At 38.9% G+C, this 22665-nt stretch overlaps 1 protein-coding gene across 2 annotated transcripts in view; it reads left to right on the top strand.

Moving 5' to 3' along the window:
* Nucleotides 1–22665, top strand: part of meis1b (Meis homeobox 1 b) — a 50779-nt gene that overhangs the window by 1731 nt on the left and 26383 nt on the right. For both annotated transcript variants that reach the window (XM_047812427.1, XM_047812426.1), the window contains exons 2-8: nucleotides 732–959; nucleotides 1746–1887; nucleotides 2056–2106; nucleotides 2564–2614; nucleotides 3279–3425; nucleotides 10296–10407; nucleotides 22423–22568. In XM_047812427.1, the coding sequence (XP_047668383.1) occupies nucleotides 732–959; nucleotides 1746–1887; nucleotides 2056–2106; nucleotides 2564–2614; nucleotides 3279–3425; nucleotides 10296–10407; nucleotides 22423–22568 (877 nt within the window). The remainder of the gene's footprint in view (nucleotides 1–731; nucleotides 960–1745; nucleotides 1888–2055; nucleotides 2107–2563; nucleotides 2615–3278; nucleotides 3426–10295; nucleotides 10408–22422; nucleotides 22569–22665) is intronic.

The following is a 22665-nucleotide window of genomic DNA, read 5'->3' as shown; positions in this document are numbered from 1 at the left end:
TCTGACCTTTTGCTTGCAATGTGAATTTTAAGCCTGTTTACCCCTTTACAGGTTTGTTCATGTGTTACTTCTTATTGTGAACACTTTCGCTGCTGTCGTCCTGTCACCCTCTGTTATCACGATGAATAATTAACATTTGGCTTTCTATAAATTCTTTAAAAGGAACAGGACGCATTTGAAGTTATTATTTTCCAGCAAAGCGTGTTACGTGTTCAGAACACATCCGTATGTACGTTCCGTAAAACCTAATTACATAGAAAGCTAAAATGATTCTTCTTAGTTTAAATGCTCAATGCATATTCTAAAGTAGGCACTAGTGTATTTGCGTTTGTCATTATAAAATATACAAGTTAGATTAGCCACAACTACACAGGCACATCTGAGAAATGCTACTTAGCTTGAATGTGGACTGAAAACAGGTATACATCTGTTCTTATTTTATTTTTTACTTACAACGGCAAATTAAAATTTTGCCTTACAGTCTGTATTAATTTTATTAGGACTATCAGTCTGTGTTAATTTAAGCAAACAAGACTTAGACAGTGCGCACTGACAAGACACTCGAATACATTTCTTAACTTATTCTTTAAAACGCATTTATAAAAAAAATAAAAATAAATAAATAAATCACTTAATATTTTCGGCCTGTTTTCGAAAACGTTTATTAATGATGTTTACGATGGAGGAATACTGAGCGCACATCGCTCTGTGGCTAAATGTGTGTATCGTGTGCAGTACGAAGACTTGCCCCACTACGGCATGGACGGCGTCGGGATTCCGAGCACAATGTACGGGGACCCACACGGCGGCGGGCGGACCATGCAGGCTGTGCACCTGAACCACGCGCCGCCACTGCACGCACACCAGTACCCGCACACTACGCACGCCAACGCCATGGCACCCGCAATGGGAGCGTCCGTCAACGACGCGCTCAAGAGAGACAAGGACGCCATTTACGGGTACGGCGATACGGCACCCAAAACACACACGCACACATAAACACGCATTTCATTATCCGACCTCCCTATAGCACAAAAAGCACTTGCCACTCCATCATTATTTTGAGCCCGGAGGTTAAAAGGTGTTTTTTTTACACGCTTTCTTTTTTGTTTGTCTTGTTTATTAAGTTTATTATAATTAATTTATAATAGTACACAATAGTTTAGATTAGAATAACCTGGTGTTATATGTTGAAACGCGCTGCTCTAAATGTAATTTTTATAGTTAAATAGACAAGTTGCAACAATAATTTATTTTATACATGATATTAGTTGAGCCCCATGTTTTGAAGCGACGGTATTATATAATAATAATTATAATTATAATAATTATTATTATTAGCAGTAGTAGTATTCCCAAAAACTAGAATAACAACAACAAAACAACAACAATCATAATAATAACTGCAAAATATTATGAACTTTTGTTTGTTTTTGAGTGTTCAGTTGTCCAATTTCTTTTTAACCAACTATGATATATTCCCTCATTTATAATGAATCAAATTCTAGCACGGCCTTACAGAGTAGCCTATTGTAATTATTAGCGTATCAGGTCTAAACTCATCAGTCTTTCTGACCTCTCATTTTAATACACATATACAATATAATACCTAATACCAAAGTTGGCTTTGGGTATAATTAGTTAACACGAAGCAGATGTGAATTTAAACGTGCATTTTTTATTGTATCTGCTTGTCTGTTGTTTGCAAGCTTTTCTTCATGACAATATGATTTTTATTTTTTTAGACACCCGCTTTTCCCGCTGCTTGCACTGATTTTTGAAAAGTGTGAGTTAGCGACGTGCACGCCGCGGGAGCCCGGTGTGGCTGGAGGAGACGTGTGTTCTTCTGAGTCCTTTAACGAAGACATCGCCGTGTTCGCCAAACAGGTTCGCAAAAAGTTCACTTTGATTTATTAGAACAGTTTAAATATTGGATAATTCTGTGATCTTGTCCGGTATGAACACACATAGTTTCTTTTAATATAATAAAGTTTTTTTTTTTGAATATTATTATTTTATGTATTTTAAAACCTATACGTTAACATTTCATTCCAGATCAGAGCAGAAAAGCCATTATTTTCTTCAAATCCTGAACTTGATAATTTGGTAAGTGGCAACAATTTACTTTTATAGTGTTTTAGTGTTTACATTGTATATGGTTGTTCCTCATAAATATTTAGTTCCTCAAGTTGGGCTAGTTTTTATTATTATTATTATTATTATTATTATTATTATTATTATTATTATTATTATTATTATTATTATGTATTTCTCAATACCAGAGCGAATGTAATTTAGAAAAATACAGATTTAAATTGGTAGTTTTTCCCCCGCTATACATTTAAATACACTTGATATATTTACTCTGATGCACTGAAGTCTTCCTTCGCTTACAAATTGTATTTTAAATTGCATGGTAGCCTTTTCTATTTATTGGCCCTAAATATGCACAATAGCTCTATCATCCATTCATTTTCAACGAATTTCTGCCCTTTGCAATTTTTGCACATATGTCAAGGTTCATTTGGGAAATGACTTTATCTTTTTATTTTTTATTTTTTAGATGATACAAGCCATACAAGTTTTACGTTTTCATCTCTTGGAGTTGGAAAAGGTAATGCCAAGCAGAAACTACAATCCTTTATTTTATTCAGTTCTCATATACATCTATTCTTCTTCCACCTTACAAGTAAAGGGTCAAAATTAATACCAATGTTTATTTCTTTAAGTTTAGGACAACTAAATGTGGACCCAGATATATTTATGTTGTATTAGAAATGACAGAGAAATACCCACTTAGTTCAGCTACTCTGTAAGTCTTACGGATCTTGTCTTACAGCATCCCAGAGAAGGATCACTTTGACAGATATTGTGAATGTTTAAATAATAGTGAAACACTTTATATTCAAGTGTGTTTTATTGTGTCCGATGCCTCATACTCATGTCTGTATTTATATTAGGACTATGCAGATTTCATTGTGTTTGCATGGCTCAGTGGGCAGTGAGATAGTGTTCAATGAAAGTAGGTAGTAATGAAATAAGTAGACGCAATTAAAGTCTTCACCTTAAACGCTACTCAAGTAGGTTATGTGCGTAATGACCACAGGGCCGAGAGCAGATGAATTTAATACGGGTGTTGAGTATGGTGTGTAGCTCTTGTCACTGTCAATTGTGATGTGATATCTCTATTCTGTTGGTTGGAATAAAGTTATTTGGAACGGTGGATTTGCTGGTTTAGCCAATGGGACTAATGTTTCTAATTTAACTTTTTCCTTTAGGTACACGAGCTGTGTGACAACTTTTGCCACCGGTATATCAGCTGTCTGAAGGGCAAGATGCCCATAGACCTGGTAATAGATGAACGAGAAGGAGGATCTAAGTCGGATAGCGAGGAAATCACGAGATCGTCGGGGCCGCTGGATCAGGTAGTGTGGCGCCGCTCTGCGTTTACTGGGGTCACTCTGCTTGCTCGCGCTTATTTGCATGCGATTAAGGCTTTTCGGATTGCGTCGGAATGAAGAGAGAACATTTGAATAATGTAGCCATTATCGCTTCATTAGGGTCTGATCCCGGATCCGACCTGAGGGGATTAACTTGTGAAAGCATTGCCACAAACTTGACCTGCTTCGTGTCGATTTTAATTTAGCTCTCTCCAGTGTCTGTTTCTTTCTTTCTTTCTTTCTTTCTTTCTTTCTTTCTTTCTTTCTTTCTTTCTTTCTTTCTTTCTTTCTTTCTTTCTTTCTTTTTAGCGATTCCAAATTCAGAGGTTTTGAGTGTTATTCCAAAACCAAAGAGAGGGCGTGTAGTGTGTGATGGTAAAAATCTCCTGAGAGTAAGTGCGAGTAAGTAAAGACTCGGTGTCTGAGATTTGGATGGATCATAGCACTTGGTACATTTCTCTTTCATCACGGTGCTGCATGATACAGACACTATTTATTACTAACCGATATACTAACACAGTACGGCAGCATGCTGGTTTGGACGTTCGCACGAAATGTATTGACATTTTACAAACTTTTACTATGACAATAGGGTATTATCACTATAAAACCTAACATACGGTATGTTCAATTTTAATAAGATGTAAGGGTCCAGTGAGGGCTACCAAAGATAAGGAAAGATAAGTGCTCATATTAAGGGGAAGAGACAGATTCACCAACATAAAAAGTAACGAGGCGGTTAGGCTAAATCATTTAAATCCATATGGTGGAGTGATCGGATAAGGCCCTGACCAGTTGTAGCTGTGCGATGAGTGAAAACTCTGGCGTGCTGCTGCTCTATTCATTACCAAATGAAACGGCCTCTGGCCGCCATCTCACTTCTATTAATGTTAATGAACAGATTCACACACGGCCTTCATGAAAATCCAAGTCCAGATTAAATATTGTGTTTGAATGTTTTTTTTTTTTTTGTTCTTTGTTTTTTTTTTTGTTACCCCAGAGGAACGGTAACATGCGCAAGGATTTCCGAGCAGACAGATTTCTTTGGAGCAGATGACTTTTAGTGATAGAAATAGCTTAGGCCCATAAGAACACCCAAGGGTATCTAGGTATATAACTTGACAAGAGCAATTTATGCTGTGCTTCGGGGTACGAATTCAGATCTTTAATTGACTTTAGAATTATGGATGTGGCCTATATTTTACTTGATGGTGGTTTTGAACTAAATATCCAGGCGAAGATTGTGTTTACACTTCTTTGTGAACATTTCAAAACTGACGTTATCAACTTTTAATGAACCAAACGTTTATTGGTGCTTGACAATGTTTGGTTTTTACTCCGAGATAAAGAGAGGTGTAATTTCGTGTATGGTTATATCCACCACATAAGGCAATATGGCCATATTACCCCATTGACATTGGCTAGTTCTATTAGCTATTAATAAGAGGTTTGATATGGGACGTATTATTCAAATTTAAAACCTCCAAAAAGTTCTGTGAAATATTAAACATAAAGTATTTACATGTGACTATGCCAACTTTAACGCATTTATTGAGTTGTTATTATTATTCTCACCTTATTTTATATCTTCACTTTGCGGTTGTTACGCAGTGACAGCCTTAACAAATTTGTGTTGCGTGCGCATTCCCTCGCTACATATGTATTTTTAATACATGCCCTCGGGCATATAGTTGAGTTGGACTAGAGAGAATGTTCTTCGTGCAAATTCTGCACAAGAGGGAGCAAGGGTGCTCGTTTATTCATAAACCAATTTATTCCGGCACGAAGACTCATGCAGAAGGCGTAGTACACACAGAATTGATGAGACTTTGCCTTTTTTCTGCACTCTGTTCGCCCATGCATCGCTTTAGTAATGTCTGAGCTCCAGGCCGCCGTTGTTTTGCACGGACGGTGAGCAGTGAAAGAAGAACGGCGCCTCCCCAAAACACAAAAGGACCAGGGGGTTAAAAAGTCAGCAGATCTCGACTGGCGAGTGAATGCAGCCAAGCCAGTTTTAGAAGTTTGGACGTTTTGACGTTCAGCGCTGGCTGATAAACGCGAGGGTTATTTGCCCCTCAGGTGCCTGGCAGAGCCTCCTTAACCCTTTCCTTGTGTTACTCCTGTGCAATAACTAAAAGTCAATTGTGATTTCACAGCTCAGTACAAATGCAGCTTACACTGTGCACCGCATAAGTCACTAACCTTTCAAGCCAGTTCGCGTGAAAAACCAGTTCCCAGCTGTTTATGGTCATATATTTATTGCAACTTTATTTGGTTGGAATGCAGTCGGACTATCTGCATTTAATTTATGAATTTTAAGCGAGATAAGTTGTTTGAAATTTCATTCTACTATATACGGAAACACCTAGGAACTTACGCCAAAGCGCAAGACATTGAGTGAACCTAATATAAACCATGACCATATGCATATTATCTCGTGTTATATCATAAACATTTGTGATAGAGACAATTGGTGACTCATTTACATCATGCTTTTTGTTTTATGCTTCATGCTCAATCTGGAAAGTTGATCAAAGTGTGTGAGATTATTTGCATTTGCAAGATTTGCCCAGGTACCTTTAATTTCAGTTTACTCTAATATGTAACATTTTCTAATGAATTTAGAGTATTAGAGCAGCTTATTAACTACAACAATAGTGTTTGCTATTTTAATAGCTTCTCAAGGGTACACTGAACTTTTCCAGACAAGATGAAGAAGATTGCAAATGATGAAATGCTTAATTATTCACTCTTTCTTTAAAGGCATTTTGTTGTTTTTTCCCAAATGGGAGCTCTATGCCATAAAATGGGAGCTCTTTGCCCAATGGGAGCTCTGTGCCAACCTGAAAGTTGATCATTACATACATAGGATAGATCATCTTTGGTAGTATGCTTATGTCATGGAATTGTGATATATATCTATATACAATTCTATATTCAAGGAGTCAAAACAGTTTGTTTAAAATAGCGTTTGTCATCTTCGCATGTTCTCAGTGACTCTTTCGTTGCTCACTATCTGCGGTTTCATTTGTGCTATCACACTCTGAACATCAGTAAAATTTCTTTTTTGCCTACATTTGTGGTGTTCTTGATTTGGACTTTGCACAATGTTTGAAACACTATAGAAATTATTGGATATAATTTTTCTCTGGGCAAATATAGGTTTGCTATAGACCATTTAGCAAGTGATTGAGATGACTTACATTGGAATGTTGCATGATACTCTCAAATGATCTGAGAAATAAAAAAAAAACAGACATGATTTTAGGAACTGGATAATATAAAGGAAATTGCATAGCTTAAATAAAATTCAAATGCAAATTTATTGAATTTGTATTTGTCTACTACAGGGTCAGTGCGCTCTGCCACCTGTTCATGCACTTTAAAAAAAAATCTAAATATACAGGTAAAAACAGAATTTACCGCAGACAATTTTCATATAATTATGTATAATGCATTATACAGATTTTGTTGCTAAAATTGTTCTCGATAATAGCATATTAGTTTTATATAAATAATATAATTTATTCTCTATTTGAGATGTTCCTTTGACATCATCTTCTAATGTTTGTCATTGATGTACTTTATCTCAGGATTCACTGAACACTACAACAGCTTTCATCTTTTTCACCAGTGTTGTTTGCTCCTTAGTTAGTGTCTGTTGTTTGTGGTTTGTTGTGACACTCTACACTTTATAGATTCCCATTTTTGCCCACATCTGCTTAGCTCATTTTTATAGACAATACAGTGATCGTGAACAACCACAGGAAGAAATTATAGGCTTGTGTCACTTTTTCTTTCACTCTTTCGTCACTTTCTGTATCATCATAAGACCATCCTATGTATTTCAAATAAAGTCACTATATATAAGAAGCAATGCTATTGTCTTGTTCTAAAAGTAGGTATTACCCATAGGCCATGCAGATAATTTTTTCTCTCCAGAGACCAAAACCAACCAGATTTCTTCAGCAATTATCAAGTTTTCCCCCTTTTTCCATTGCTCCTTTTTCTCTCTTTTTTGCTATATGAGCTTTGGGGTTGGAGTAGGTGTAACGGGGGGAGGGGTTTGTTCTAGCATTTTTCTCTCTTTTTTTCCTTCCATTGCATACCATTAACAAAATCCTTTCTTTTTCAAAAATCCTTTCATTTTTTCAGTGTGCATGAGTTAGTGCTTGGTCTGAGGTAAGCTACTTTTTTACTGGTTCACAAGATCTCACTCTTATCAACACATAACAGTAAATATGTAAACAAATAACCAAGCATTGAATAAAATATGCTTTTTGGCATCTGCGTCCATTCAGCTAAATTCATGTGTGAATCCCAAGATGCAGCAGCAAGTCTCAGGGGAGTAGGAGTTAGTCAGTTTGCTCAAGTACCCTTGCAAATCTTGTTTGGTGCTGTTTTGTAGGGGAATAAAAGCAAACTAAACAAAACAATGTGAAGTGAAACTGACACTATCAGGAATGCATGAAAATGTAAACATATGTGTGAAGTTTCTTTTTTTCAGAAACTCTGTATTATCAAGTATATCAAACCAAGTATATAACTATATATTTAAGGTAGTTTTCAAGGAAATATTTTTATTAATAATAATAATAATAATAATAATAATAATAATAATAATAATAATAATAATAATAAATTGTTTGGGATTCAGCACTTTTTGCATGAGTGGTGGTGTAATGTGGGGGTGCTCTGTGAGAAAGAACCAAACACAATACAAATGCAATGGACTGGAATGCCTCACTGATCATAGCAGAATCAGAATTTCCAGCAAGGAAAATCTGTTCATGGTGAATTAAATGGTGAAGGAAGAAAATGGTAATGAAAAAGAGACAGAAGCATGCACAGATGACAAACGCTACTCCCTGGGTTGCGCGCTACATGTTTAAGAACTTTAGCTAAAGCTATGCAGAATAGAATGTGGAAAATTGAATTTACTAAACAATTAAGCATTGAATTAATCCGTCCTGCATGGGAGAGGACTGAGGAAGAAAAGGAGAGAGAAAGAGAGAGAAGAATGCAGGGGGAGGGGAAGGAAGAGAAAAAGACTGAAGAAATTCCAGCCAAGTCATTAGAAGGACAGTGAACTATAGCAAATGTGTTGTTGTGTGCAGTGGGAGTGTATCTGCTGCATCCAGGGCACCCTTAATCGACCTTCTACAAATGCACACACACATCAGCTCCTCTGTCTGTGATGTTTTAATAGACTCCACCCTTTACCTCCAGCTCCTGTGTGTTCGTTCTGGATGGCTAGTTGGATGGATGAAGTGCTACTGTGCATTTGGCTAGTCTGTGATATGGCCTTTTTCTATTAATTAGCTGTTAGCTTTGCAGTAGCCAGGAGTGGCCAACCAGTTATAAATAGGCGTGTACCCTGGAGATGTCACTTACCCTCAGCTAAGACCCTCCCCCGTTCCCAGGGGCCTCCGCACCCCACCTCCCACAAGCCTGTTCTTTTGTTCAATTACAGTTAATGCCATAGTTTGCGATTTTTCTCTTAATTATAATTTCATTTCTTCATTTGACAGCACACTGAACAATTCTTTTTCACAAATGCACAAGTTCTATCCATTTTTACTTTCCCTCTTGTTCCCTTTTCTTTTTTGAATCACCGGCATTGAAGCTGATTTAACAGATTTTGTCTCTGAGCATATGTTCTAAATTACCTATTACAGCATAAGCATGGTATGCTGCTGAATAGATTTTTTTGTAAAAAAAAAAAAAAAACTTTGATCGTAATAGCATTTGCTTTTCACACTAAGCAACATGTTGTTTTTTTTTAGATGGAGGAGAAATATGTACACAGGAAGTATTGTAGGGATCACGGGAGAATATGTAAAATGATCAGAGTTGGTCTTGTTGAATTTTTAGCAGCTCTTTTACTGTGTTATTGGAAATTTATTTATTTATTTTTTGCTGGAACTATTTTTTTATTCATTATTAGACAAAACAATTCACTGGAAACAACAGTAAATTATATAGGACTTTGCTATGTTCAGAGGAAGATGAACTGTCCTCTTCGGTTCCCTTTTTTTTCCGCACAGACGTTAACTTTTTGCTGAGACACCCACTGATAAGAGGCAACATCTGTTGTGTGTTGTATAGACTGAGCAGACCCTGCATGGGGCTGAGGGCTCCCAGGCTGTAGTTCTCCATTGTTCAGGCCTTTTCTCTTTATCCTCATGTCTTTTCCATTTGCCACATGCGTCCGCCCAACAGCTGACACTCCTAAGCCATTATATACATGAACAGAATTGTCAATAAGATTTCTGTCATTTTTTCTCCCTATTCTACAAGAAGAGTCAGGATCTTATTTAATTTTGTTCAGTTTGAAGAGGCTTGTACAGAGACACACACTTACATGCCTTCTGTTTGAGATATAAGAGAACAGGCTGAGCAGCTCTGTGTCTCACTGCTGTGCTTTAGCCTTTATATGTGGAGCTACAAACTATAGGCCAACAGATCTCTCATCAATAGGCGCATCATGTCTTCAGAATAATCTCATAACATTATTTGTCCTGTCCTTGCTTGGTCTTAAATTGGTTAAAATGAGCAGATATTCACTTTAATATAAGTTTAGTGATTTGTTGTTTTTTTTGTGTGTGTGAAATGTGCATGAACTGTTGAGGGCCAAATAGTTTGTTGCAGGCTTATGGTTGCATAGACTGAGCATCACAGTGAAGAGTACATGGCATGAGAGACTTTTGCTCCCTTGAAAAATAGCTATATGAGGAATATCTGATAGCATTGGCTGTTTTGTGGTGTGGGAGTGTAGTGAGCTCTTATCTTTGCATTGTGTCCCCATGGTCTGATGTTTGACTGTGTGCTCTTTTGGCCTTTCTCTCTTTGCAGACCTCATGGAACAGAGACCATGATGACACAGCTTCAACACGGTCTGGGGGCACGCCAGGACCCTCCAGTGGTGGACACACATCACATAGTGGCGACAACAGCAGTGAACAAGGTAAGCTCTCCCAAAATCTTTAAAGTATTTATTTATGATTGTATGTATATGCATACATACACATATACTTGTTTATCTCTGTTCTGTTGTCATCTTATTGGTATTAGACCAGAGCTTATCAGTTGGAACTGAGAAGAGTTAAAATAGTTAAAGCCAAAGCAGATGGCACAGGGTTCTTTTTGCGGGTTACAACGTTTAAGCCCATCAGCTGGTTGTGATAACTGTATACACACTAATGAGGCTTCCTTCAGCTAGACACAGCATTTGTGCAGCCACTGGCAATGACAGTCCAGGGGAGGAGCACCTCAATTTTATTTACAATTTTATTCCATCCAGGAGTTATGGAATGTCTCTCTTTGAACAGCTCTAGTAAGAAAAGCAGATGAATTCTGCCAATCTTTCTCCTCCCGTGACACACCAATGGAAATCTGAAGCTGAACATTAACTTTCCATTTTGTGAATCTATGTAGTACATCTAAGTCCACAATAAGCACCCTGTTGTCCTGAGAGGGGGATCAGAGTGAGGAACAGACCGGCTGGTTTCAAACAAACTGTAGGCAAAAAGCAACTTCATTTATTATTGAAGCCAATGTCAGGACGTGGATCACAGGGCCTGGGAAGTCAGCAAGCAGAAAAGAGCCATGTTATATTCCACATGACTTAGAGGTGATTCCGATTCCTTAGCTTTTCTTTTTCTCTTCTTTCTGCCTCTCCTGGATATAGAAGGACAGCTATAAGCCGGGGCAGTCAGATGGCTGATGACTAATGGTCCAGGCAGGCTGCCCTACTTTGATTGGACTGCTTAATGAGCACATATTGTGAGGGTTTGGAGCTACCACTTGCTGCTGACCTTTGCTCTTTATTGACCAAACTGACACTTCATTTTTCACATACTTCCAATTAGAAGAAGGCTTTTAATGTCGCTACCCCTCCAGTCCCCCTACCTAACTCGATTTTCTGGCATCATGTTTTATCATTTCTTTCTAATGTTGGAATACATTTCCATAGCTCAGTTCCAAGATGTTGTATGTGAGAGTTTTGTTGTGAGATTTGTATGTGATATTGTATGTGATGTAGGAGGGCACAATGCAGATGTGGGTTAATTACTAGATGAAGAAACTAGCTGTAGTAATCATATTAGCATGTTGTGTATGGAGTCACTTCATAATCTCAATAAGCACATTATTATTCTTTTGGCTGAGACACTCATGACCACTTTCCCCTGTCCCAAGTGGCTTGCTCCCCCCCCCCTCTCTCTCATAGATTGTTTTCTTACTGACCTTTTCCATCTTTCCATGCTCTATCGCTTCCTTTCACTGTGCACATCCATCTGCCAGTATGCACCTAATAAATATATGTTTGAAAGCCAATACACATGCTCTTCTCAGGTACATATTTAGCATTAGCAAAAAGCTTATTCAAAAACATAATCACGAGAATGTTGATGCTTTTAAACATGTTCAACACTGCTATGATACTTATCATAGTATATTTCACTATGTTGTGTTTTTCAACATGTGCCTTATAGAAGAGAGCTGGATTTGCTGCCTGTCTTTATTTGACTGTTGCCCCCTCAAAGGACTTGTTGTGGTATTGTATTTGAGAACACACCTATTTTAGTGAATGTGTTTGACTTAAGAGGGGAAGGAAACAAGTCGTTATTATGAGCCTCTCTAGTTTCTGAGAATGGAGAAACACAAGTTCTAGGCAAGTGCAGATTAAAAGGATCACCCTTGGGCAAAACAGAGGAGAGGTGGAATAATAATTTTAACTATACCGCAGATGGGTAGGGCATAAAGAGGACGCATGCTGTTTGTTTTGAGAATCTTAGGGTTTCATTCGTGTCTACAAAGATTCTGTGGCCAATGTGATGACTAGTTTGATATATATCAGCAATTTACTAGGACCCATTTGCAAAAGAACCCCCTTTCAAGTGTGGCAAGTCTGTTTTTGTTTACATGAATTTACTTGCATGTTGGCTGAGGATCGAATATCTTCCTCTCAACAAACCACCAAGTTCATAAACTTGGTAAACTATCAGGATTATCGACAAATTCAGCTATTCAAAACAAATGAACATGCTGCTTGATTCACATCCAGTGCTGAGTTGCTTCCAAACTCTCTCTGTTCCAGAAATGATGTTACATTTTATTTACTCAAGATAAAGGCAGCATGAGCAGATTACAGATACCGATCATTATTTTTCATCATTGATCTGAACGAGTGTGTGCTTTTCTCAACATCACATTGACTCATTTTGCCACAGGCCTCTATGAAGGTCAGCTCAAGCATGAGTCCTCATTGGCTCATTGGCCCCAAGCACCGCCTCTATGCAGGGATTGGTCAGATTTTAGAGCAGGTCAGCAGACAGCGCCTGAGATTTCATGTCAGTCAGCAGCAGTGTGCTTTTAGTCTTGCCCACACAGCCCTTGCTGCTCATGCTCGTCAAACTCACTCGTTAATTGAAACAATTGTCCAACAGACTGGAAGAGCTTGCTTCCTTCTTTGTCTCTCAGTCTCTCCCCCTGCTCTCTCAAGGAGCATGTACTAGCTTTCTTTAATCACTAAATGTCTAACACTACTGTGTAACACTGGTCACATTCATTTTTTTGCACACAGAGTTTTGGGCTTTCAGCTGACTTTCTGAGCTATTAAGAATTAATTTTTTTTCTTTAATCTTTGTCTCTGTCTCTCACCTTCTATGTTTCAAACTTTAACTGAGCCTCAAGTCTGCATATGCACTGTTTCATAGTGTTACTTGAATGCATGCTGTTGCTGTTGAGATGAAGGTGACTATGCTCTCTGTTAAATCAGAGACCTAATGTCTGATAAAAGTTGTGACTTTTAAAATGGAAGGTATCTAAAGGCAAGCACCAGGTGAGCAAAGTAGCTGTATATTAAACACACACAATAGAAAAGCTGGTACAGAAAGAACAGGGGAACAGGGAGTGTTGAGACAGCATTGGATAAGGCTTTATTGTTTGGGAATAAATGCATAAACAGGAATGACATAAACAGGAAGATGAAAAAGCAGTATTTCTTGCCTCATGTAGAGGGGAGCACATTCTCCTCTAGGTTATGGGTCTTCTGATGATTTTATGAATCTTCAGTGCAAAAGGGCTAAATGTATCTTCAGTAGCTCAATGATGGATGATGCTAGGTTATATAAGGCAGGTGATGAGGTTGCTGTTTATTTACTGGTTTACATAGCGACATCTTGAACAAAATTTCCTTCAGAATGCTTGTTGACTTATGTGGATAGGAAATGCCACATTGAATCTCAACCTCATACTTGTGTGTTAAACCATTAACCCTGGCAATTTGCAGTAGCAATGTGAAAACTGCCAAACTCTGCTGAGACTCACTGCTGTTGATGGCTTTATGACCATGTCACTGATAAGGCCAGAAGCATCAATGTTCTCATGCTAGAAAAAGGGGAAACATTGTAGGTTCCCACAGTGCTGTGCAGTATGACTTTGGGATCAGGCCTATGTTCTTTGCTGTGTGGGAACAAAAAAGAGAAAGGGAAATGTGCAAATAAGATAAGCACCCCCCCCCCCCCCTTTACTCTATATATCAAACCTCTCTCATGCTTTTTGCACTGTTTAACTGGCAATTATAGGGCTGCTTAAGCACCTTGTCTCACAGTAGATAATGATCATAAAGCTGCAATGATACACTGTAAGTGTGACGTTTGCTCTGGGATTTAGCTGTCATTTGGGCACTTCCTTGTGCTCTGTTTGGCCTGAGTTTGACATGTGAACCCTGACCATGGAACTTAGAAAGCTCCCTTTATTCTCTTTCTGCAACTCTAACTTGATTCCCACTGGTCACAGCTTTTCTTTTCTTTTTTTCTTTTTGCTTTCGGATTATTCACCTCTATTTGAGATCCTTTTCCGCGCCTTGATGTATTAAGAATGCGTTTATTTAAAAAAAATCTCAGTGTGGAAGAAATTTGCTATGGGATATTCAGCTCAGGAGGGGAAGCAGATGCTATATTTAGTCTACACACTAACTGTGGTGTGTTAATAGCGTAGACACTTTGCTCATCTCTCTAAGGTTTTTTAAGCATTTTTTCATTAGCCAAAACCAGATTGCTGGTCCCACTTAATCAAATGTGCAAAATAAATACTATAAGCAAAATTCTGTCTGTACAGATTCAGCAGGGTTTATATTTTCCTCAATAAAAACTTTGTTATTTATAGAAGTTTTTGATGACAAATAAGGTATTATTTCTGGAACTCAGTGGACATTAGATATACATTGCTCAGCTTTCCCAGAGAAACACAGATAAAACTGGAGAGATAAACTATCAGTGTTAAACTGGTGGATGAAGGCAAGAGTTACAGAGGAAAAGATAACAGGGAGAAAAACAGCAGGCAGAGAGAGAACCTACAGTCAACAAACAAGCATTAACACTCTTCTTTAGAAAGGCATTTTTATTTGACAGTGTGAGATATAATTTATTTAAGTGTTTGATAAAGAGATTAGCAAAGACTTTGTCTGCCAAAGAGAAGCCTGTCCATTAATCTGATCCTAAAACACTGCATATAAACTGAACTACATGCAGGATGAGCATTTGAGAAATTGTTTCCAAATAAAACAAGATTAACTTTTATTGGTCTTTCAGCAGTCATGCAGGGGGAAAAAAGACATTAACCTAACAGGATAATCCTACCATGATCAGTGCATGAATACTCTCTCTCTCTCTCTCTCTCTCTCTCTCTCTCTCTCTCTCTCTCTCTCTCTCTCTCTTTCTCTTTTGGAGGTAGAGGTCATCTGGCTTTTTATATTAGCAGTATCACAGTGGTTGAAATCCAGCTGAAAGCCACAAACAGCATTGTGCTAATTTTAGCTTCTAAAGAGGATGAGGATGAATGGCCTGCTGCTAGTTTGCCATATGCTGCCCTGCCGATAGTGCTGTATGAGGAATATTTTCCTGTAGATAGTGGCTGAGGCAAGAGCTGTGTGTAAGTAGCTGTGCCTGTTTAAAATGAAATAAGCATTTAGTGACAGATAGTAGGAGGACTATACTGTTTTTCTTTCTTTATTTTCTCCATTATGATTTGTGTCATTCTGTGGCTTGGTTATTCTCTTTTCCATTTAATTCATGTAGCAAAGCTTAACAAATAGAAGCAGATTTTGCTCTGCTAATTTACAGAGATATTTAACAGAAATGATTTTGAGAATCAAACCTCACATTAAATGTACATATATATGTGGTGTGTAGATACCACTGGAAGCCACTTATGAAAATAGAATTATTTGCTGCCTGTTGGGACACAGGGACAGAAGGTGGTGGCTTGAGCAGAAGAAAAGCTGAACACTGGCAGAATAGGGCTTTCTTTGAGGGGGAGGGCTGTATTAACAATTGGGCAAAGGCTTGACCTGGGACTGACCCTTTCTTAATAATTGCCCCCTCCAGAGCTGAAGGCCAGCCTTTTGACATGGATACCTGTTGAAGGATTTAGTGGAAAGAGGGTAAAAACACTCTTCAAGGCGTTTTTCTAAAGATTTAGGCAGTGAATGAAAAATAACAAACAAACAAAAAAGTGTGGGGTTGTGGGTGTGATTGGAGGGGTGTGTGTTTACTTTAAAGAATGTTTGAGAAAGAGAGAGTCAGAGCTTTTACTTGGCTGTGTTTACGAAACACACACTCTGAATAGTAACCTGATCACTGGCTGGTGCTTGGAGTGTGAATGAGTCTAGGAAAGGCAGGAGTGGGGCTGATTCCCAAGTTGATAACCTAAATGTAAAGGTTGTGACCAATAAAGGCACAGTGGCCCCTGGAGCTCCCTTTGCTCTTTCTGCCAAGCATGTGTGTGTTTGTGACTATATGTGTGTGTTGCATGTGGGATCTGTGAGGAGGTGTGTGCTGTAATGGTATCGCTAGGGTCCAGCTGTCCTATTCTGCTATAATCAGGAAGTAGATGCTCAGACCGGCTCTTTCTTTTCGAGCACCAAAGCTTTATCTTCTCAACTCACCCCCAACTGATAGTACTTCAATCCCCCCACAGCCCCTTTACACCACTTCCTGTAAGCAGGATGTGACCCAATGGGTAGGATTGTGGAGCTTACACTAAAATAAATAAAACATTCACATGGCTAACAAACAGACTCTGTGACTTATAGTTTAACAAATCTTCTGTCATCTAATTTTTTTCTGTCCTTGTTTTTATCCCCTAGTTTATCCCTGCTTATAAGCAGCAGGTAATCATATGTTATTTTGCATTTTACTAGCCCCTCTATGTCAACTCCACTGCATGAGATCTGAGGGGCTATTATTGCCAGTGAAATGTTCCCTTATTATCAACTGTACTCTGCAAAGTGGAAAATTTGGATATTAAACGCTTATCTTTGCTTTATTAATTTGATAGCCACCAGGTAGAAAATGAAATGATCTGTTTTAATCTGTTTTGATCTAAAATAATAAAGGTTTCTTAACTCCACCACAGGACATTCAGTTTTGTTTAGTAACTTGCCACAGCATGCCCAAAAAGCGGAGTGCAATAGTTCTTTCAGTAAAAAGATGTTTTTATATGATATTGCAGAATTATGGCTAAGACTAACTCCAGACATTTGATTAATCATTTTCTGAACTGAAAGGCTTGCTTGGTTTTATTGTACCATGTGCATATTTCTGAAAATTTGACACTTGACAATGTGTTTTAGAACTTGCTTTCCGGAGATTAGCTGATTTAGGCAAGATTGTTCCAGGATTGTTGTTGTGTGAGGAAGCAGTTAAGGGGTCTTTTTGTTGTGAGCCATGTTTTTTTTAAAGCTCTCTGTTCCCGGTCAGTTGGCCTGGATTGTTATCAAACAAAGCTGGCCTGAAGAAGGTGTCAAAAGCTGTCTGAGACAGAAGGCGAGAAAAAAAGAATGTGTAAGGTATGTGTGAGTGTATGAGTCTCAGTGGAATTGAAGGACTCTGAATGTGTTCCCGTTTGAACTTTCGCGCCCTGCCTTTTTCCTGTCTTATATCTTCAGATAAAAAAAAAAAACATTACAAAGGAGGAAAAATCAATAGTTGCACAGTAAAAGTGCTCAACATAAAAGGGTAAACTTACTGGCCTGCACTACCATTCGACAGTTTCTTCCCCCTCAACTCAACTACCAGAGCAGGAAAGAGAGGAGTACCAGGAGGTGATCACGAGAAACAAGAAGAGAAAGGGTGAGCAAGGATAAAGTGAAAGAGAGAGAAAGAGGGTGGCTTACTGAGTTAATGCTGTGGTTTCTGCCCTTGGGCCCTGGTGCATTTTTCCAATGTGTTGAGGGCTTCAGTGGAAGTGACCCTTACACAGCTACAGTCGAGAAAGAGCCGTAACATTTGCAATGACATTTTTGCCATTACCTATGGGTATGTCAAGCGCCTTATCCCAGAGACCTGGGAAAATGCATGAAGGGCTTACAGCAAGGCCTTGGCATGTGCACCAGTGTGTAATGAGAGATGGAACAATGCTAAATATGGAATACATTAAACACACATTACAGCCTGGGTTCCAGCACAGTAAAGGTGGGCAAAGAGACACAAGCGATGATAAAAGGGTTTGTAATTACATTTGTTTTCATGTATCGAATTATGGTTTTACCAAGCCGGCATCTGTCAGCATTATTCAAGGCTCTTTGGTTCTTTAAACTATCATCATTTACCTCATTATTTGAAAGGAATCACCTTTAATTTCAGATCTTAATCATGAAGATCTGCAGATTAGGGTTTACACTGCTATTCTTTCTTTATAATTATAAAAGGTGAAAAAAAGATGTATGTTTACCTATTTTCAACAACTGTATGTTTTGCTTGGATACGCAAATATACAGACTCAGATCTGGTGTGTATTACAGACAATATCACAGCAAACATTCTCCAGTGTACTTGTTTAAACATAATATTATAAGCTCAAATTACATATAGTAATTCATATGTTAATTATTTATTGTGTAAACACTGAAATATTAGCATTACTATTTGTAAAAGTGTTTAGTTTCTTTTTTCCACTATGTGCATGATATAACAGAAAGTGAACAGAAAAAAAGTATAGGTTTCTCTTATAGACTCTCGATATTAAAGGAGTTAAATATAGTACATGCTTTACTATTAAAATACTTTGAGAAAAGCTTTTCTTTTAAATTACAAAGAAATATGTGATTATAAAAAGAATTACAAATACTCATGAATAAAAACATCGGATCACGTGTTACCAGCTTATCTATCCTGATCTTCGCTGTTCACTTAGTGTATGGAACAAGGAGTGAATAGGTTAATACTGGTGGCTTATAGGAAGTATAGTATAGAGGAATTGGTGCCTGGCTGCTGAAAAATGCATGCTGAGGCCCTGAGAATGCAACAACCACTTTGAGTCTCTGAGCGTCTCTTGTTGAAAATTCTGCATGAGGAATTCCTGCATGTTCTGAATATTTTTAGGCAGGAGTTGCTTGTGACCCATGCAAAAGCCCCAACCCCCTAATTCCAAAACACCAACCCCCCACAAAACGCTAAACACCCAGCATCCTTGCCTAGTCCATTCTGACCATATGAATGGGCCGAATAAAATAAATGCTGCTTTGTCTTCTGCTAACACCTCCCCCACCTCCCACCTCTCTCTCTCTCTCTCTCTCTCTCTCTCTCTCTCTCTCTCTCTCTCTCTCTCTCTCTCTCTCTCTCTCTCTCTGTGTGTCTCTCTATGTCTCTCTTTAAGCATGTGCCTGTAAGTTTGAGAGAAAGGCAGGGGTGTGTGAAAGTGTCTAAAAGGATGTGGAAACTGACCCATAGGCTTGGGTTTTGCAGCGCTGGGGAATCCTGAGTTACAGTACTGTGTGTATGTGTGCATGGGTTTCAAATGCTAGGAGAAGCACATATTACCCCTATTACTTCATGGGGCAGAGGTGGCCTAAAAATGATCTGTTGGACATGTAGCATAAAGTACAAAGGAAGTCTACATGACTTGGCTCAGTCCAGGAGATCATGGCCTATAAAATTTTCTTTTTATTGAAAGAAGGGGCAAACAGCTGTAGTCTGTACTTTGGCAAATTGACTTATAAACTTTGGCTTTTAAAAAGCTTGCATATCTCTATCAATTGAAAAATAATAAATAAATAAATTAAAATAAAAACCATGCATATACATCTGCTTAAGTGGCAGTCTTATATGACATTAATGTGCTTGACAGTCTGGAGGTGCCACATTGCTAATTTGTAAATCATGAGAAAAATGTCTGACACCTTAGGGTTGTGTGCAAGCCAACAAAGGAACAGGTAGTGCCAATTAAAGTGTCCTTTTGAGTAATCAGATCATAACAGATTACCCTAGATTCCTCTGATAATGTCAGGGAATGCCTTGAGTGGGTAAAAGGGTAGCAGAGAGAGAGTGGGGAGCTGGGAGTGGGGGTTGGGGGGTCATCAACACTGAGAGAGTATGAGTAAGGGAGAGAGGAAAGAGGCGAGCAAAAAGAGGGAGTGAGCCATCCAGGAGAGCTGGCTGGCAAAAGCATTGAGAGGGAGGAGTGTTAACCTGATTTGTGTGGCAGGCAAGCAGGCAAGCAGGGAAGGCATGAGTGTGTATGTGTCTGTGAGACCAGATCATAAAAAATTCTCTCCCTGGTTTGCCGTGGGGCATCCTCCTCAGCCTCTGGCCTGCTCCAGTCACCGGCCTGCTCCCTAATTGCCACACAGACTCCAGCTCACATGGGCAGATGAGATGACATTTTTCCCCTCACTGTCAGTGGCAGGCTGGCCTGCACACCGCCCCCACACACCCCTCCGCTAGCTGCTAAGACGCTGTCATAACCCATTAGCAGTTGGCCAAAGTTAGCCCATGGCATTTCCTCACAGCATCAGCGAAAAGGCGAATAAATCTGCCACTGGGGCCTGCTGCTGGTCTAATGAGGCTGTGAGCTTGTTTATGGATCAGCATCATTTTTATGATTATTTCCACCTTTTCGGACTTGCCACCATTCACATGCCTTTCCTTAGCCATAGAGGAAGAAGCTTAGGCTCAGTGTGGCTAGTGATGACATTTTGTGTGAAAACGTGGCTTACAGCCACCACCATATGGCTGGCTTCTGTTGATTTTGAAGAGAAAGGATTCAAAATTAGCCCCAGACCTTGCCAAGGTGCATCAGTATCAAATTCCAGTGAAAATGGAAATGGCAATAAAATTGACGGCTTCAGCTTCTTTCTTTTCCTTCTTTCTGCCTCAAAGGCACTGGTCCTTGGAGGTCAGGGTTAACATAAAAATACTGGGGGGAAAGAGGTTAAACAATTCATAAAACAGGGAATACGTGGAGGAAGAGTGGCTCAAGAGAGCAGACACAACAGAGTTACTTCAGAGATCCCACAATCTGTTTCCCTCTCACGCCATCCCTCTTCTTATTTCCCTTTTTTTCTCTTCACTCTTACTTTCCTTTCTTGGCCTTTTTTTCTCTATCTTCTTTCCTGATACATAGCCTTTGCTTCTGTTTTGCTTAGTCGCATGGGACAAGCCATGGGTTTATTATTTTAAGCTCTGCTGAACATGAACTGGTCTTTACACCGATTTGAGAGCATTTGCTTCCAATGAAAATCTGGTCTTAGATTACAAACCAGCGGTGCCGCTTCCCCTCCCAGGCGGGAGCGAGGAAGTCTTATTTGCCTAAAAACAGTAGGGAGGACAAACTGCTGTTTAAGCCCAACTGTTTCTGGCATCAGTTAATGATGTAATCAAAGCTCACATTCTGAGTGTGTGTCTGATAGAGTGCTATTTCTCTGTGGGGGTGTCCTGGGATCTCTGATGTCTAAAGGGGGAAATGTGCCCTTGTGTAAAGCAGCACTATTGTATCTACATGCATCTTTAGTTAAAAAAAATCACAGCAAGTTCTGGAGCATGCAGCAGGGCCAGGCAGTTTATATGGAACATAGAAAGCCTCCACTCTCCTAATGGTGTATATAATTCAGATGCCTGCAAGGCATGCTTTCAGGAATTCTTTTGCCTGAGGTAATGGGGAGCAAAGGCCATTTTAGGCCCTTCATTATTGCACTGAAGCTGGAAAGAAAACTATCTACAGCCAGATTACCACAGACATTTTCATTAATTATCAATGAGTAAGCCTCATGCAAGTGCTTAAAGGTTCTGGTGGGGAAAGAGTTAAGCCATGGTGTCTCAAAGGGTTTCAGAACAGCATGTTGGGAGCACTTCTCAAGTAATTAATAAATAACTAATTCTAACTCTGTGCTGACTTTAGTCTGCCGAGCTAAGGACAGTGCACAAAGAGAGAGCTCAGCTGTTGAAATTCACAGCTCTCTGAGGTAGTCTACCTCACTCATGTTTCTTTTATGATTTATTATTTAAAACATCTGAATCGACTGCTTTTCCTCTTGAATAATAATAATAACAATTATAAAATGACAGAAATGGGAGGGGGCTTCTCTCTATAGTTCAGAAAGCACACAATAATTGGGTTTGTGAATAAAACTGGGTGCACACATAGCTCTATATTCATCATATGCAGAGTAATGCTATGCTCCAGCCTAAGTCATCTCCTGTGTTTCCACCTGGGTCTGGCTGCTGTGTAACTCTTCTTAATGGAGCCTTATCAAGAACCCACAGGTTGCTGTTGGCACTCATGTGGCATTGTTATTAAAATTGGGTTCTTTGAAAAGCCACTGTCTGTGCAGGAGATTCATATTTCTGTGCCCTTCTTTTATGCTGCAGTGTAACTCCTTCACATAAGGTAAAAAGAAAGCTCTGGGTAAATATTCCCTACTTTCTCTGATAAAGACTAAATCTTTTTGTCAATGCAGATCCTTCTCAGACTCTGATAGCAGTAAACAAATGCGACGATACAAGTCCTTTGAGTGACTGTATTTACTCTTATGCTCTGAGCTTGGAGGTTCTGTTTTGTGGGAGAAAGGGAGGTTATTTCAAAAGTATTAAAACTCAACACATTTAGAGCTGATGCCTGTAAGCTGTACTAGTGAAAATTGTTGCCCTATTTTTCTGAGAGGAAAATCACCACTGTTTTCTGATGACTGTTTTCACAGGTGATGGACTGGACAACAGTGTTGCCTCCCCCAGTACAGGCGATGATGATGACCCTGACAAGGAGAAGAAAAGGAATAAAAAACGTGGCATCTTCCCCAAAGTAGCAACCAACATCATGCGAGCATGGCTCTTCCAGCACTTGACAGTGAGTAGAAAGTATTGGTCTGTTTATTGTTCTTTTTCTGTTTTTTCTGCTTGATAAAAAACTCAAATCCAAACTGTGTTAAATTACATCATGCCTG

The sequence above is a fragment of the Tachysurus fulvidraco genome, chromosome 4 (genome assembly GCF_022655615.1).
Source record: "Tachysurus fulvidraco isolate hzauxx_2018 chromosome 4, HZAU_PFXX_2.0, whole genome shotgun sequence".
Lineage (NCBI taxonomy): Eukaryota > Metazoa > Chordata > Actinopteri > Siluriformes > Bagridae > Tachysurus > Tachysurus fulvidraco.
The sequence above is the reverse complement of the archived record's forward strand: the minus strand, read 5'-3'. Positions and strand labels throughout refer to the sequence as shown.